Source organism: Pseudopodoces humilis, chromosome 2 (assembly GCF_049639895.1).
Source record: "Pseudopodoces humilis isolate 2021_Gansu_Grassland_sample_001 chromosome 2, ASM4963989v1, whole genome shotgun sequence".
Taxonomy (NCBI): domain Eukaryota; kingdom Metazoa; phylum Chordata; class Aves; order Passeriformes; family Paridae; genus Pseudopodoces; species Pseudopodoces humilis.
In genome coordinates, this window is record NC_142201.1 from 79,762,193 (window position 1) to 79,775,753 (window position 13,561).

Here is a 13,561-nt window from a genome sequence, read left to right on the forward strand (position 1 = left end):
TCAATGCAACCCTGCACTCCTTTCTTAGATAAACTTTTTTACTAAGGCAAGAATTTCGATCTTGCCTCAGAATATATACAGAAATAGACTGCATGGTCTCACTTTGTAAGCTACTGCCACCACAAGACAGTAATATATTGGTTATAGTACATCCACAGTAATGTAATTAAGCTTTCCCATAGTTATAAAGTATGCCTACTTATCCCTCATTAGCTACAAGCCCTTGTCACTCACACACTTCCCAATGCTTTCGTTGAACAGAAGGCAAAAAGTAAGACGATGGAAAAATACCAGATCATGTTAATGATATTTCCAAAGAGTCTGTATGTGAAAACTGGAAATGAAAGCCACAAAAATTCCCAAAACAATGACTTGCTTTGCTTCTTTTCATTGCTAAAATTAGTTTTTCATTGCTAATTGCTATTGCATAAATAGAAATAATTTGCTGTCCAAAAAGTGGTAAAAGAAGTGTTGTGGAGAACATATGATGATAAACAAAATAATTTTCTGAGCACATGGATGCTATGAGTCCACAGGGGATGCTCAGGTGATAGATGTCCAAGATACTTAAACCAGTGCACTGAACATGATGTTCTTTTCCTTATTACACACTTCTTTTCCAGTTGTTTTGCTTTCACGTTTTCTTCAATGCATAAAGCAAGAGACATGTTTGAATAATCAAGATTTAGAAGAAAATTGTTAAGGCAGCAGCATGCTGGCTGCAAACCAACTAAAAAATATGCGTTACAATCCATGGTGAGAATATGAAGCAGTTGTAAAGCTATTATTTCATTCGTGAGATTTTCTAGGCGTGAAATTCTGCTCTACTTTTTACACAGCATGTAGGCAGCATAAATGAAAGAACAGCTCTAACCCTCCTTATTCCCCAGCTCCAACTGAGCATTTAGAAACTGGGTTTGGCTTTTCTTTCTCTCCAATCCTTTTGTGACAGACAAAATTTTTAGCTGACAGGAATAAAAAGAGTTCCTAAATATGCCTGTAGATACTCATTTTATTCACACACAGGAAGCACAGATAAGTTGGATTTGACATGGGAAGAGTAATGCCCTGAATAACTGAGGTTATGATGCAGAGCAGCTTCACAGGACTCTTCTGATTATTATTTCAGAACAGAAAACAGTAAAAAAAGGTCTTTCTGTAATAAAGAGCAGCATAATTTCAGAGAGAATTTTTTATATAGATCATAGTGTTGGGCCCTCTCAAAAAAAAGGCCAGTTTCTAAGCAGCATTCCTGAATGACGTATTCTCCTCATAATCTGAAGGATACAGTAAATTGAATAATGGTGGATAAGGTTTTTTTGTGAAAAACTTTTCAGTGCTCATTTTTTTAAAGTCCTGCTCCTGGCAATCAACAAAGGTGAGCACACTGGCTTAAAGTACCAAAGCATCTCCCACCCCCACAAAGTGTAAGCCTGAGGTCTTACAATCGTAATAATTTATTGTCTCAAAACAGTATAACTCCACAGGGAAAGGAGCTGAAGTTGTGACCAGAACAAAGAGCAGATTGTCATTTATTAAAACTACAATTGTAAATTAAAGCTAATGCAGTTAAGAGACAGTTTAACATACAGAATGCTACAGAAAAATAAACTCCTCCAGAGGAGACATTCTGGACTCAGACATGTGGACTGCAGCTCATGGATGGCACTATTTGCAAAAGAAAGCAACATGAAAATTTCAATTGTTCTCTCTCTCCACTTAATTCCGTATTTGCTACACTTACTCTGTACACCACAATACCCATTTCACACAGTAAATAATTCATAGAGAACTAATAAAAATTACACCTGTAAAGTCAGGTAAGGTTTAAAATAAAAGACTCACCTTCTATAGAAGAATCTGTGTTGATGTAAGCGACTGCCCGTTCCTGAAGGATTTTGGCATTTTCCTAGGGATGTAAATTTGTAATTCTTACTTCCTATTAGTGGCATTTAGTAAAGAGCATGTCAAGTGCACTGCTTTTTACATCATTACCTTTAAGATCTCAGTCAGAATAATTACCACTGTGTACCTTGCTAATTATATTGTTTGAGGATGGGTAAATAATCTGGGCATGTGGAATTCATTACTCCTTTCTGGGACTTAATTTGTTGTGGAAAACATCCACAAAACATAGGTGCTGCCTGCAGCATCACACAGGAGCAACATGGAGCAAGAAAACTATTGAATAGAATTGTAACACAGTAAAATAAGGTTATTACATGCATTTTAGCTCTGGACTTCAGGACTTTCTGAACATGGGACTGTGAGGTCAGCCAGAATTCTTCCATGCTGTTAATCCCTAGCTTTTCATAGGTGCTCCCAGCACTGAATTCAACTTTAACACTAATAAACCAAGCACTCCTGCCATAACTACAGTCTTCCATTTCAAAAAGGAATAAGTCAAAGCACTGAAACAAAACATTTTCTGTACGAAAATGCAGCTGACTGACTATTTTGAGTCCACTAAGCATTGCTTTCGTGCTAAATATATACAGGCATCTTGTTTGTTTTTTTGCAAACTGGTAATTATGTTTGGAATTGATATTCTAATCAGTAAGTATTTCACAAGATTTTGGCTTTGTGACAGATTTAATTAGGTTAGCAATTGTTACTTGATTCATTCAATTTATAACCCAACCAATAATTTGTAAGTCATGTGAACTCAAAATGTAATTGGTAATTGATAACTACATAGTGAAATTGACACCTTAAAAAAAAAAACTGGAGAGGAGATCCTGCAAAAGAATATGATGGGAGGGAGCACGACTGTACTTGCTTATATGGGGCTTTGCATATTTGCAAAATAATATTTGCAGCATAAAGGAATTCCTTTGTTTCTGAGCAATGCAGATTATCTATGTAGCAAAAGGATGTTGCCACAGTTGAATTCTTTCTGTTACACAGAAGATGGTGGATATTGTGGGTTAATTTTCCTCGAGATTTAATACATGACAGATCTGACAGCTGCAGAGAAGAGGAATGTAAGCTGTGAGGAATGTCTGTAGAGAAACTGAATCTAATTTAGGTCTAAAAGAGTAGTAATACATACCACCACGATGAAGCAAGGAAAAAATATTAAAACACATGTTCAAATATGAACTGTGCTTACAGTTTCTAACCTTATACACCTGCCATTTCATGAAATATTGAACGATAGATTACTAGATAGCAAATTAAAAAACCCATTACAGAAAAGCAGTAGCAATACTTAACAAATAGAACATAAGAAAACTCCCTCATTTATTAATGACTTGCTCAAGAGAAATTTATATTTTAAGTATCATTGTTTCATATTCCTCATAATTAAAACAATTGTGTTTGTTTTTTTTTTTCTTGACAGCACCTATATTTATGCAGAGATACATAGACAAAGAAATCACAAATAAACATACATATAAAAATATATACATATTGCTGCCAGTGGAGTTCAGGTGGGATGAAATTTCACCTATTGAAAATTTCTCTGTAAATGCATTAAAATAATTTAATTTACTTTTTCTTCATCTAATGTTTCATAAACCAGCAGTAAGATAAAGACATTCTGTTATAGCTGGGAGCTAAACAGCTTATGGGTGAAAAAAATAGTGCAAATCTAAAGGAATAGAAATCTCAGATTTGTTAACAGAAGAATGATGGAATCCCTTTGGTGTTTGGGAGCATTTTTCTGGGTTTGTTACCTCCTCTGGCATGTGCCATTTTACTATGTAATTTTGTGATTTGCTGAAATACATGCCAATAAACTAAACTAAAACAATTAATTATTTTTTATTTTATTGTTTCTGAAAGCTCTATCCACACAGCTAAATATTAACTTGTAACTAAAATTCTAATAGAAGAACAAGACAACGCATTTCTGTTAAACCATTCAGTACTAATAAATTTACATAGTTCAGCAGAAATGTGTTTCATCAGGCAATTTTCTTCCTGCTCTATTTCAAATTTGGATTTTACAAAGCAATGAAAACTCTTGTAAGACCTATATTTTTTATTGGGGTTGAACAAATCCACTACGAACTGAACATGCCCAACAGGAAAAGGAAGATAAAAGTATTCAGAACCTCACAGCTGAATCTCTCAACATTCTTTTCTCAGGCAGGAAAAAGAAGATAAAAATAACATGTCCAATAGAAAAAGGAAGATAAAAATACCCAGAACCTCACCTCTGAATTTCCCAACATTCTTCTTTCAGGCAAGTATATAGCCAGGGATCTTCCTACAGAAATAATTGATTGTCCTGCCCCTGAGACTCTACAATGCTGGAATTCACAGGAATTTTGATCTATTCACTCATAGATTACCTATTCTTTCATTGGCCCAGTAGGATTGATTTTCATACAAAATCAATGATTATGGATGTTATAGATCAGAGGTTCAGGATCTGGACTTAAATTTGTATCTCAAATAGAAAGTCAGACCAATCTGGGTTAAATAAAATGCTATCTTTCTTTTAAATTATGGGATAGATTTCCACATAGAGACCCCTGTGGGATATTAGCTTTGAATCAAAGTAGATTTTTAAATCTTAGAAGAGTTAGTGCACTTATGTTGCAAGAAGGCAGGTAGGTAATTTATATAATTAATAAAATGAATGCCTCACAACGCCTGAAGGAGTTTGTTGTGTTCCAATTTTACCATGAAGTTTTTGATTTCAGTCAAGGAATAAATCCTGGGTATTGCAGTCATCTGCAACGCACTCTCAAGGTTTACTTTACAGTTTTTTTATTTACCTCAGCCCACTCTGTGGAACCCAATAATCCAAATTCTTCTGCATCCCAGCTAGCAAAAATAATAGTTCGCCTAGGTCTCCAACCTGCAATTACATAGTTAAACTTGAAAATTCAACTCATTCTTTAAAAGTCTACTGACCACAGTTAATTGAAATTGCTTTAAAAGCAGCACTTAACTGATATAACAGTAAAAAAAATCCTCTCTAAAATCCTTAGAGGAACATATTGCAGAAGCATTTCCTATTAATGCAATACTTTCATTCTGCACAGCTACAAGGGTGCCATTACACTGACGAAGGAATAAATTCAGCCAACTACCACGCAATGATACATATGCATCTCTTCAATGAATTTACATCTTTCATAATGAGAAATTAAACTTTCTGTAGAGGTGAAAAGTTAAATCAATACAACAGCTTATGGAAGCACAGATCCTCAAAACTGCTGTTTTCCCTATCCATCATTTTACATCTGTAGTAAGTTACCTTCCATCTTCATTTTACCAAAACTCCGTACAATTTCTTGCAGAACAGCGGCACCCGTCGTTGGATCAATACCACCAAACACCCAAGAGTCTCTATGGCCACCTAAAATTATATATCTGTCTGGAAACAAACATACAGTGTCAATTCATAATTAAAAATGAACTTGGATTACCTGTGATTTCCCTTGACTGCATCTTTACTTGTATCAAATCAAATATGAAGTTCAATACCAGTGCTACCAGTTTATTTTTTAAGGGAATCTGCGATCATTCACTCTACTAAGATATGCAACTAAAGACAAGAAATATTTAATAAATATTTTTCCATCTAAAAGTCTTTCATGTGTATGACCTGATACGATGTATCAATAGTATAATGCTAAGGTCCCAAATCATCATTAGCTTTCTGTAATTTGAATGATGTTAATTTTTGCAAAAGCAAAAATTTATACCTGATGTAAGGGGAAGCCTACAGTAAAATGTTGAGCATTATAAAAAAACATTCTGCGATGTCTATCACTGTATTTAAACGGGAATGCTATTTTTGGGAATGCCAATGACAAATAGTATGATGGGAAGGACAGAAAAACTATTAAGAATTTCTCAAGAATTTCCATATTATATGATTATCTAAAAAACTTCAAGTTTCTTACAACACAAGTACAATTTCAACAAATACCAAAGGAAGAAGGAATTAAAATCAACAAGTAGCTGATGCTCACCTGGTTCCTGAGCTCCCCTGAGGATGCCAATGACATTGTAAATTCGTGTTATTCTATTGCTTGTATGAACATGCATCCTGACTTTTCTGAAATTAAAGGGAACATGGAATAAACATTTCTGAGTAATGAGCCACTAAAAAGCCAATGCTAATAACACATAAACCAGACAGTTTGTGCTTCTGATCTGCTTTGTGTGTTCAGAACTATCCAATGTGTGTTCAGCATTGTCATGCTGTCTCAGAGTCCTGTTTTTTATTTCAGTTTAGCCTGCTGCTGATGTCTTAGAAAAAAGTCTATGAGCAGGGCCAGTCTATAAATTTGCAAAGATTTACAGAATTTAATGAATTTTTAGTTATGGGAACCAATCAGATAATTGTGTACTAGAGGAATAAACTGAAAAAGTGGCATAGTAATTAAAAATACATCTACATTTTGGCCAAAATGATAATTGTGGATATGCAGATGTTTATAAAGAATACACTTTGGTTTCCTAGCACAGGTCAATGCAAAAATTTAGAACTTGGAGAAAAGGTCATTAGGAATATTCACCCAGGAATAAACTGAAATCTGTTTAGGACGGCAGATCTAAGTGATCAAGATTTGTAATGGTTTGGGTTGGCAGAGACCTTAAAGGTCATCTAGTTCCAACCTCCCTGTCATGGGCAGGGAATCTTCCATTGGAGGCAGAAAACCTTCTTCTACTGGAAGCACAGCTTCTTCTTTTTTGTCCCCCACCAGTAAAATCCACTTGTCAAATTTTATAGAAACAAAGGGAATCCAGGTATTCGGAGGGATAAAACTAAAACAGTATTCAGCCCCCTTAACCCGTGGAAGAAACAAAGCACCAAAAAATGGGGGGGTTGTGTCTGGCAAAACCTCAGAACTTCCACATTTGAAGTTATCTTTTCAGCAGCAAATCTGCATAGCTGTCAAAATGTAAACCTACTTCAGGACAGCCACTGGATCTTTGCCCAGAAAATAACTGACACCAGTGCCTTGAATGTGTGTCTACATGCACACTTTCCATGTGCAAGTGACTTTCTACCTAGAATCAAAAGGTTCATTTTGATGAACTCTGAGAAAGAAGTATGTGTAGAATTAATCCATACTTACAAAAAATAAACAAACAAACAAACAAAAAAAACCAAAAAAAAAAGGTTACTCTATCAAGTAGGAAGACTAAAAACTCCACTCAAAAATACAAGTTTTGTGGATGAATCATATTGCTTTCTCACTGTTGTTCTTCAAGATACTCCTAACAGCACTGCAATTATGTCAAATATGCTTTCTTATTTAGTTATTCCTACTTTATTCATTTTCAGCTAGTGTTAAAGCAGCATAGAAGAGAATAATAATAAAAACAGTCTTTATAAAATTATATATTCAGACATACCCTTGTTATCCAGGAGATGGAGTAGTGATAATGATACACCATTTTTACACATTGTTCATTTGGGTCCACTAACAGTCCTCATTGACTAGTACCTCATATAAACTGAAACTATTTTTAGGTGGAAAAGTCACAGAAAAGTGATTTTTAGCTTTATTGCAATTTAGCTTTATTTGCCAGATGCCATAGTCATGTGGCTTGATCTGCTAACTTATGATCATTTTTAATGCAATTTATTTTCAAATTCTAATAGCTATCTCCAAATGCAGAAGGAAGTAAATATCTCCAGAGAATCTCTAGGTGTATTATTTTAAAGTCTTTTCCTCAGAGTTTGTTTGTTTTTTGGTGGGTTTTTTTGGCTTTTTTTTTTTTTTGAATACTGTATGAAATAGGCAAGAATTAAAACAGACCTTGTAGAAGAGGTGCCTGTGAATCCTGGGCCTATGTTATAAGACACATTGAGACTTCCCTTCCAGCTGCTATCTGGAGCTGCAGGTCCTCCCATTGCACTGTGAAGTGAAAAACAAGACAAATGAAGTTGACCATTAGGCTGAAACCCTAAATTCCCTTAATAATTATTGCAGCAAAACCTATTACAAATTACAAAATTCTTGAAAGCATTGTTGCAAAACCAGATTGTTATGAATTTTTCACATTTTCTGAAGCACACATTACTACAAAAGAGTAGCAAATGCAAGTAATAGCATAGATTTTGCCATCTTAATATGAAAAATTTGTCTGCACATTTGTCAATACTGACTTCTGGAGAGGAGGACTGATGTATACTCACCTCAGTAATACTTCTGCATCATGATATCCAAGGGGATGAACCGGGATTTTGGGAATACCTACACCTTCGTTAACTTTATACCTGAAAGTGTACTCTGAGAAACCAGAACAAAATGTCAAGTTTATAGTGCTCTTGCAGCTTTTACCAAACTGGAAACACTTTTGAGCAGATCTGCCACCAGCATGCATGATCCTTTTCAATTCTTACATCATTTCTCACACGCTACCTCTAGAAAACCAAACTGTAGTGACAGAACCTCAAACCCAGTAACCCAGTAAACCACAGCACTGCAAAAGATGTCCCCACACTTGATGAAAGGTTAGATTTGCTGTACAGCCATATTGTAACATCTCCTCCAGGCTGGCTCTGGGGAAACCCAGATGATGTGTGAGATGAAGATGGCACCTGAGCAGCTAATTGACAAGCTGCAGAGGATGTCCACAGATGCATTTACCTGGGTTGAAGACAGCCAGTGTCTCTCTGAGTCTGCTGGGCCCAGCACACACAATCTCTCCAGGTTTTAGATTGTCTTATGACCCCAGAAGTGGCCACACAAGCCCATGAGCTTTCCAGAAGCATCCCTGTATAGCCATCCCATCAGCAGCCAGCACTGGCAGGCATCTTAGTTCAGACTGAGTTTAGGATGCTAACAAGGACAAGAGAAGCACATGGTGCTGACTTTTGAAAGACCCTAGACTGTTCTTATTTTTGCTACAGGAATTTTATTCCCCATAAAAAGGATTTTAAACTGGTTTTTTTGGGTTTTTTTGCCTGGAACTTATGATTGACAAGGAAATATACCTCCAAGTAAAGCTATTAGTCCTCTTTGATGGCAAAGTTTAATCTAGTTTAAACTGATCCTCTTGAGAAACACAGATATTTTTAAATTGCTATAAATTCTCAGTAATTTTCTGCTGCTTTACAGTCTGTAAACCTACACATCCTGCTTTTTTAAGTGTCACAAGGGTGGGACCATAGAAAGAGTTTCCTAGAAACTTTATTCCCCTGCCTAACTGAAACCAGTTAGAATGACACAGATAGAACTTAGTCTCCAATAGAAAATTAACTACTGTCAATAAGAATTTCAAGCAGCTTTTTTCTGTGTATCTGTACTGAAAATAAATTAATTTCTAGTGTCACACTTTCAGCAGCAGTTTATAAAGTGCTTGATGGCCCGGGCTACAGAACTTGCACTCACCTTTTGCAGGATAACCTGGTGTTAGAGGGTCCCCAGCTCCATTCAGATTTAAAACATTCCCACGCTGGACTCCTCCACCTGGAAGGTTCCAGCCACCTGGATAAGCATCTACTCCTGGAGCACAGTAGTCAGCAGGGTCTGAGTAAAGTATGATCCCTTGGGCTCCTGCTAATATGGCATTTTTAACCTGTGAAGTTATTTGCTTTTAAGATGTCGCTTTTTCTTTTTTTTTTTAATGCAGCAATAAATCTGAATGTTGAGATTTGTTTCCATGCAGACATAGTTTTAGAAGACGAGTATGTGAAAGAGTGAAAATTATTCCAGATTTAGTAAAAGAAGCAAGCACAGTGATATGCAATATGTTCATTATTCGTGTCAAACCTTTAGTTATAGCTCAAGGCTATGAAATAAAGCACAGAACATAAAAATGAGGCGCAAAACCTGACCACCATCCCCCTTGCCTCACTATCACCGGTTTTGCCAGATTTGTTGTCTAAAGTCAGAAGAGATAGCTACTCAGTTTCTGTGCATCAGACTCCTTGTCAAAACTCTATTAATTTTGAAGTACTGCCGTTCTATGGATGGCAACTATCAAAAGACTAAGCTCTACAAACTACTCAGTTCCCTAAACTATTCTCTTGCAACAGCTGCAAGGGAGTTTGAAGTCACAGGAGTTTAATACATTCATCTGATTTTATTGTTTTAGAAACTGTTCTTAGACTGCAGTCACAATGGATACATTCCATGCTTCCTTCTGCTCATATGTTCCAAAAAGCAGCCCTTACTAATTCCCTCAAGCTCTATCATGAACAGTGTCTGACCCACGGAGGAAAAATTAAAACACAACCCTTACTTTGTTTCCTCTGAAGATCTTCCCATATCTGGCAATGACAATCTTTCCTGTACAGTTAATTCCCATTTCACGCTCCAGCCTAAAAAAATCTTCTGTACGACCATAATTCACGTACACCAGCTCTGCCTGGGCAGAAAAGAAAAGCAGTGTCATGGCAACCAGTCAGCCAACAAACAAAACACCCATTATCAGAAAGACAGTTTCATTCACTAAGTGTCATAGCGGATTTTTTTTTTTTCATTTCTACAAATGAGACCTGGTGCCCATAAAAACAATAACAAAACATATCCACAATATTCTATAGGAAGGTTTGGCTCAAACTTCTGACATTTGGATATTATCCTGCACTTCACAAAAGTCCTAAAAACAGGCTGGAAAATAAACCAGAGTACTTTGGTAAACTGACAAACTTCTCTGGCTGTGACAAATCAATGGTGTGCCTTGCACACACACTCACTACTATATAGTTTCACTCATTCATGCAGTGTTGTCCTTGACCTGTTCCATAATGAATTAGCAGATTATGTGAGGAACTTTTGCGGCTTTTGAAAACATTCATTTATTCTAAAATGTCTTCCAACTTGATATAAATATTGCCACTTCTACCTGTGCCTTAAGCAAGCCCTCTACATATGACTGAATAATATGAAGCAATCTGAGATGTATCCAAAATTTTCTATCAAGATAAAAACTTTTCACTTGTTACGTGATACAGAGTTCCAGCAATTTGAGAAAGCTCTTTTTTTTGGTCATAAAAGACTTCTAACTTTTGCATAATACATGGCTTATCTGGGCCTAAGTGTTCTTTAATTAAGACAAGTGGTAATTAAAAGTACTGCAACAAATATTTTGAGAAGCTGGAGAAATCTGTCCCAGAAACCGTTTCAAAAAATAGGTAATAGTACCATTGCATAATTTATTTTCTTACCTCTGGCACTCCTTGTGCTGAAAAAGCATTATATGGTGGTAGTATATCAGTAACATTTTCATACCCCTGTGGAGGTGGTTCAAACAATGATGTATTGAAAACCTATCCAAAAAATAACAGCAGTTTTTGGTCAAATATTCTAGGCACAAATTCACACACTAAGCAAATGCTAATTATAGTTTAAAGTCAGAAAAGACAGTTATTCCATTTCTGTGCATCAGACTCCTTGTCAAATAATTACTATTTGAAAATACTGCAGTCCTGTGCATGAAAAGTATCAAAAACCTTGGCTTTTGCCAAGTTAGTTAGCTTTATCAGCACTTGAAATTATAGTTTCCATAAATCGATAGCAAAAAATATAGTTTTAACTAGTACACATAAGTTCAAACAAAAAAACGGGTAGGGATCCAGAGCTGAAATTTTGAAATAGAATTCAGATATGAATACAGAGACAGATCATGTGTCAGAAGAAGTTCATCAGTCAATGCCTGAACCTAAAGAAAAGAAGCAGCTGAAAATTGCCAAGAGGTGGTGACAGTAAAAGACATCCGGTTCATCCATGCCATCCCAGGTGTCTTTTGTGGTTTCTCCTTCCTGCATTATTACTCTCTTTATTTCTCGCCTAGTAATACTTCAGTTAAACATGCTACCTTTTATCACTATGTATTGTAGCAGTCATGTTGCTTTAAGGTGCATGTCCACCTTTTGTCACCTTGTGAGATTGTAGCTGAGACATTGTTACAGGGCTTCTGGAAGAACTTAATTCTTTCACCTCTAAGCTCATGTCATCCCTGGGCACATATTCCTTACTTTCTACCCCGGCACTTCATCCCCACCTATGTGCCATGATGCTTCTCTAGCAGTTCCACCTCCTCTCCTTGCTCAGAATCCTTGTTAAAATTTACATGTACTTCTTTATTTCCCTGGGTATTCAAAAGGGAGAAGATGTCTATAGACTGACTAGCTCATAGTATTTCCAACACTAACTTAGGAGACACTGTAAAAAAAAGGAGTATCTCTGCAATTCCTTACCTCAGCATATTGTGAAAGCAAATATTGTACAGATGTTCAAGCAGGGTTTGGATAGGTACTTGGAAGAGAGATGTTATAGGGGTCACTGACTGGATAAATACTTGGAAAAGGTCTAGGGAGGATTTTTCAAGAGATTAATTGCAGCACTTTCAGAGAAGCCCTGAGCTGAAAACAGCTAGATGCTGGAAGAGCTGCATGCCTGAAATACATTTCTTTGTTCCTAAACACCCCTGTGCATCCACTTAAGGCTGCTAATGGGAACAGGATATTAGCCCAGATGTATCCTTAAGCTGAATCCTTCTAACACCTTATGGTCTACTGGTGTTAACTGTAGCTTCTCCACACATCCTTGCTCTTCCATATGAGTCACTGAGGTCTCAGCCACTTTGCTGTGTTTTCTGCATAGCTTGGGATACCATTTCTAAATATGAATTCCTTTTGCACTGGATTTTTTTTTTTTTTTAATAATATAAAGCACATGCTGAGCTGAGTAGATGAGAATACAGAGGGAGACACTATTTTTTAACAGGAAGTCACTTGGGTTTTTTTGGTTTTACATAAACATAGTTTTGTCATTGAAAAGATCACCTCATTCCCTTGATCATCAATTAGTGAAATGTAGTTTGGCTGCTTTGCATTTGGGTATGAAAGAAGCACATCATAATTAACAAGTTCTGCTGAATCCAGTCCAAATTCCTTCCACTGGCCTTGAATTTTTTTGGCAAGAAGAAGATTCTGTTCAGTTCCTGCGAGGTGAGGCAACTTGGTAAATGAACTAGAATAAAACAGAAAACCACTAGTAAGCAGCAAATGCAGAGATACAACAGTGAAATAGGCTCAGTGTGTATAAAGCTAGTCTTCAAGACACATTGTATGGACAGTAAGGTCTTAAAGTTTGAGCCGTATAACATGATTGCTTATCAGAGTCTGCATCAGGATATGTACAAAATATACTCAGAGCAGAAGATCTTTCCTGAGGCCTTAAGATAAGTCAACTGAACTTTTTTCTTTGCATAACAGGAATAGCTACATCTACACACAAGCAGTGAAAACCAATTGCAAAGGTTTAGCAAAAGAACATTAGCAGTATACAAGACAGAAATAAATACAGGAAAGCTACGCATTGACAAAAGAGCCTTCCAGATAATTCTGGTATCTGATAATGGATTTGTACTGCTGTCATAACGTGTCCTAATAAGTTTAATTTGAAAATCATTACATTAAATTATCTGCACAGGTTTGCTCTTTTTTCTTAATCAAAAACCTGAATAACAAAACATTCTTACCAACATTTACTTCCACATCAGATATAACACATAATGGTGATAAATAATCACAAACAGAATCCAGTCCCTCTGGGCTACCCTACAGAAATCTGTGTGCAGTTTGTTCAGCCCACTGAACAAGTAAGGAATGGTGAAAACTCATTAGTCA

The 13,561-nt window shown here is 36.2% G+C and overlaps 1 protein-coding gene across 3 annotated transcripts in view; it reads right to left on the reverse strand.

Annotated features, from left to right (window-relative positions):
* The window catches only part of LOC102106596 (N-acetylated-alpha-linked acidic dipeptidase 2), a 37,427-nt gene that overhangs the window by 12,676 nt on the left and 11,190 nt on the right, over positions 1-13,561 (reverse strand). For 2 of the 3 annotated variants that reach the window (XM_088052271.1, XM_014249779.2), the window contains exons 3-12: positions 12,716-12,902; positions 11,096-11,197; positions 10,168-10,293; positions 9,315-9,501; positions 8,117-8,210; positions 7,737-7,835; positions 5,937-6,022; positions 5,216-5,335; positions 4,731-4,813; positions 1,846-1,909 (exon numbers count right to left, since the gene is read on the reverse strand). In XM_088052271.1, coding sequence (XP_087908397.1) covers positions 1,846-1,909; positions 4,731-4,813; positions 5,216-5,335; positions 5,937-6,022; positions 7,737-7,835; positions 8,117-8,210; positions 9,315-9,501; positions 10,168-10,293; positions 11,096-11,197; positions 12,716-12,902 — 1,148 coding nt within the window. The remainder of the gene's footprint in view (positions 1-1,845; positions 1,910-4,730; positions 4,814-5,215; positions 5,336-5,936; positions 6,023-7,736; positions 7,836-8,116; positions 8,211-9,314; positions 9,502-10,167; positions 10,294-11,095; positions 11,198-12,715; positions 12,903-13,561) is intronic. The other variant, XM_088052272.1, reaches the window with a different exon arrangement.